General features: G+C 55.2%; 1 protein-coding gene across 1 annotated transcript; it reads right to left on the reverse strand.

Moving 5' to 3' along the window:
• Positions 1 to 18: 18 nt before the first annotated feature.
• LOC123254062 (neural cell adhesion molecule L1-like) lies at positions 19 to 3,662 on the reverse strand (the record flags this gene model as incomplete). The annotated part of the gene is made up of 7 exons (XM_044683137.1): positions 19 to 119; positions 243 to 386; positions 504 to 635; positions 982 to 1,166; positions 1,505 to 1,616; positions 3,245 to 3,415; positions 3,628 to 3,662. Coding segments are annotated over 7 exons (880 nt in total), but the record flags the coding sequence as incomplete, so codon positions are not given.
• Between the last annotated feature and the right edge of the window lie 84 nt (positions 3,663 to 3,746).

Genomic DNA, 3,746 nt, shown 5'->3' on the forward strand with positions numbered 1-3,746 from the left:
CTTCCTGCTCTCCTCTACCGCCAACATCGCTTGGTCCAGAAGCACAACTGTCAAGCCATGCCCCGCCAGTGTCTGCCCCTTCCGGGGATGGAGAAGGCGGGGAGGAGGAGGGGGTGGAACTGGGAACAAAGCGGCCAGGGGAATTATCAAATTACGGCAAGGTTGGGGGGCATAGAAGTTAGGGACGAGGGGGGCTTGGGTGAGAAGGGAGCAGGGCTGCCAGGCCTAGGACAGACACTCACGGACAACGGAGATGTAGGCATTGGCCAGCAGGAGTCCGTGCTTGTTTCTGGCCTCACACTGAGTCACCATGGTGTCATTGGGCTGCACATTAGTCAAGATCAATGCCCCTCCTTGGACTCTGAGCTTGTCGTCCCTGGTCAGATCTAGAGACAGAGCGGGGCATTTCAAGCCAAGAAGACACTGCCCCAAAGCTCAGGGCTTCTCTCCCATCCCATTCATCATACCCTTCCCACCACTCCGACCTCAGGGCCCCTGCTCACTTTCCAGTGAGACCCCGTTGATCCTCCAAGTGACCATGGGGCGGGGCCTGCCCTGGACTTGGCAGTTGAGTCGGGCAGTCTCTCCTGGTGCCAAAACCAGGCTTTCAGGCTCCTGCAGCCAGTATGGGGCAGCTGGTGGGAAGGCAAGAGTAGGTACTAAGTCACTTGGCACAGTATGTTACCACCCTCCCAGCTCCTGCTCTCTGACATCCACACTGGCACAAAAACCACAGAAATGGGATCACTGGCCTTGCTCTTAGCTGCCGCCCTCCACCCCCTGCCAGTTGATGCCAGTCACTCTGAGGAGCCTAAGCTGGGGGATGGGAGGGAGGGCAATCTGAGAATCTGAGTGGAAAGAGCCTGGGTGGGGCCCGTGTTGGGCAGGGGTCATAGCAAAGGGACAGAAGGGAGCCATGTACTAGTGATGGTGGGCATGGCCTACTAGCTAGGGGTGAGGGAAAGGTGGGGTGGGCTATACCCTCAACGGTGACATAGTAGACATGTTGTGCGCTCCCCAGGGCGTTCTCGGCCCAACAGCGGTATTCCCCATCGTCTTCCTCCTCTACCCTCACCAGACGCAGCGTCTTATTGAAGTTCTGGTAGGTCACTCGGCCTGCCTGCATCTGGTTGCTTGGGTATGACCACTTTATAGTGGGTGTTGGGCTGCCCAAACAAAGGGGAAGGTTTGGTATGAGTCACCCTCGCCACCCCCCTCCCACTCCTCTCCCATAGCTGGAGCTGGCCTCAATTTCCCTTTCAGATCCTCAAGTGGTACCACTCATCCCTCTCCCCCAGGTTCTGGAGCTCTCCATCTTCCCATCTCCAGGTCAATCTGGTATAAGATTAAAGGGCTGGGGTGGGGGTGGGGGGCAGGGGGAAGAGGGACAGAAGTCCCAGATCCAACTAGAGCTTAGTAGCAACAGAGGTTGGCACCCTTGCCCGAGAAGCCCTAGGTGCTCCGTGAAGTGCCCGGCCCTTCCCCCAGGTACCCCACAACTCACAAGCCCTCGGCGATACACTCTAAGACCAAGGGCTGACCCCGGAGGGCCACCAGGCGGCTGGTCAAACCTTCAGGCAGGAGCAGGCGTGGCCGGCGGTAAATCATATTGTTAGCTGGAAGGGGCAAGGTGGGGGGTGGGGTCAGTTTTATATGGAGCCCCAAAGTCTCAGGCTTGACCTTTAATGCTAGGGAAGAGGGATTCTCTGAGCGAGACGAGCAGCAAATACAGTTCAAGTGGACCAAACTTCCCCAAATCCCCCATCAACCCGCCTTGTGCCTATCAGTGTCGGGGAGACAGGAAGAGAAGGAGCCTCCATAAGTTCACTACCTGGGGTCCTTGGACTCCCTCATCTGATGTCAGACTTGGCTGCCCAAGTCCTTGCCTTGACCCTCGTATTTATCCCTTCGTAGGATCGACCCTAAGAGTATAGGCTCATAGACTGTGAGGTGGAGGGGACCTGAGAAGCCATTGAATCTGACCCCCTCATTTTGCAGAAGAAAATCTGAGGCCCAAGGAAGGGAAGTGACCTGCCCAGGGTCAGCCAGCTAAGAAGTGTCAGAAGGAGAATTTGAACAGAGTCCTTCCTTCCTCCAAAGCTACTACCTGGAGACTGTAAGCTTTAGTTGGCAGTTGGCACCATTAGCCAATATTCCCAGGCCAAAGTCATCCGCTAATGCGTTGGTTTCTTCAGAAAGCATTTACTTACTCTCTGCTCAGCCTCTGCTAGGTGCTAAGGAGCATTTTTAAGAAGGAGAAGACCTGCTTTACAGTCTTGGGAGAAGACAGGGGTCACCCATCGCTAAGTTGCAAGGCCCCAGGTGGCTCAAAGGTGGAAAAGAGGGGGCAAGGCTGAGGTCCTGGCTGGGGCCTGAAGAATGGGTAAGATCCGGAACAGACAGAGGAGGAAGAAATACACTGCAGCTAGAGGGAATGGTCTGGGCCAAAGTGGAGAAGCCAAAAGAAGGCTGGGGTGCTCAAAAAGGTTGGCTAGAACACAAGTCATCTGAACAGTAACAAGACTGGAAAGGTGAGCTTGGGAGGACAATGAATGCCAAAATGAGGCATTGAGCTTGATGTTGGCCACCATATGGAGAGTTCCCAAATCTGAGAGTTCAAAGGGACCTCGGTAAGAATGCTTTCTCCAGTATGCCCAAGTGGCCTTTGCTTGAATACCTCCAGTGAGGGGAGACGCACCACCTCCCAAGGAAGCCTTATCTACTTTTGGACAGAGCTCCTGACATCCAACAGCACATGACAGCCTTCTAATGACTTGGAAGTAACTCTCATGCCCCGGCCCACTAACGCTTCTCTTCTCTAGCTGAAACAGCCAAAGTTCCTTCGGCCCATCTCCGTATGGATGGTGTTGAGGTCCTTCACTAGTCTGGCAGCCCTCCTGTGGACGTTTTCCTGCTTATTGATCTTTCCTAAAACATCACTCCAATGAGGACATGGGTTCAAATCCAACCTCTGGTGCTTATTACTTAGAAGTCTTTGGGCAAGTCAAGACAATTCCCCTTCCTACAACTCGATTTCCTTATCTGTAAAATGAGGATTAGATGTCCTCTGAGGGCCCGTCCAGCTCCAGGAGCCTCTGATCCTGATTAAAAAGTGGGTGCTTCCAGAGCAGGAAGTAAGGGGAGGCCCAGGGAAGCTGAGTCTGTAGGGGAAATATTGGCGACTCATTGCCTTCACAGTTGGGGTGGGACCCACCCAGCCACCCACATTCTTTTGGAGACTCACTGGGTTTGACCCTGAGGTCAATGGGCTCTTTCTGCATGATGGTTCGGGCCCCCAGGAAGTGGGCATGGCAGATGTAGTCGGAGTGGCTGTCATTGGTGAGCACGTTGGCAAAGTAAAGGTTTCCATTCTGTCCCATGGTCACCCGCTCATCCTGGGCAATGTGGAAGATCCCTGGGCAGGGAAGAGTCAGCGGAGGAAGGGATCAGTGGAAGAGAGCCCACCTCTTCATCTCCCCGGGCCAGCCCATGGCCATTCTGCAGACAGACAGACTCCCACTGAAGGCCCCCTCCCTCCGCTCCCCTTTCATCCATCCCCCTGCTTCCAGGCGGAAGAAAGCCCAGTCGCCCCTCCAGGAGGGAGCAGGCCAGGAGCCCCTCACTCACTGCTGTTCATCCAGTAGATTCGGGGCTGCACAGCGCTGGCAGGGGGGTTGCAGGGCAGGACCACTGACTGACCTTCCTCTACCTCGAAGGGCTGCACCTTCTCCTTGGGCCACTTGGGG

This window comes from Gracilinanus agilis, unplaced genomic scaffold (assembly GCF_016433145.1).
Source record: "Gracilinanus agilis isolate LMUSP501 unplaced genomic scaffold, AgileGrace unplaced_scaffold13624, whole genome shotgun sequence".
Classification (NCBI taxonomy): Eukaryota; Metazoa; Chordata; class Mammalia; order Didelphimorphia; family Didelphidae; genus Gracilinanus; species Gracilinanus agilis.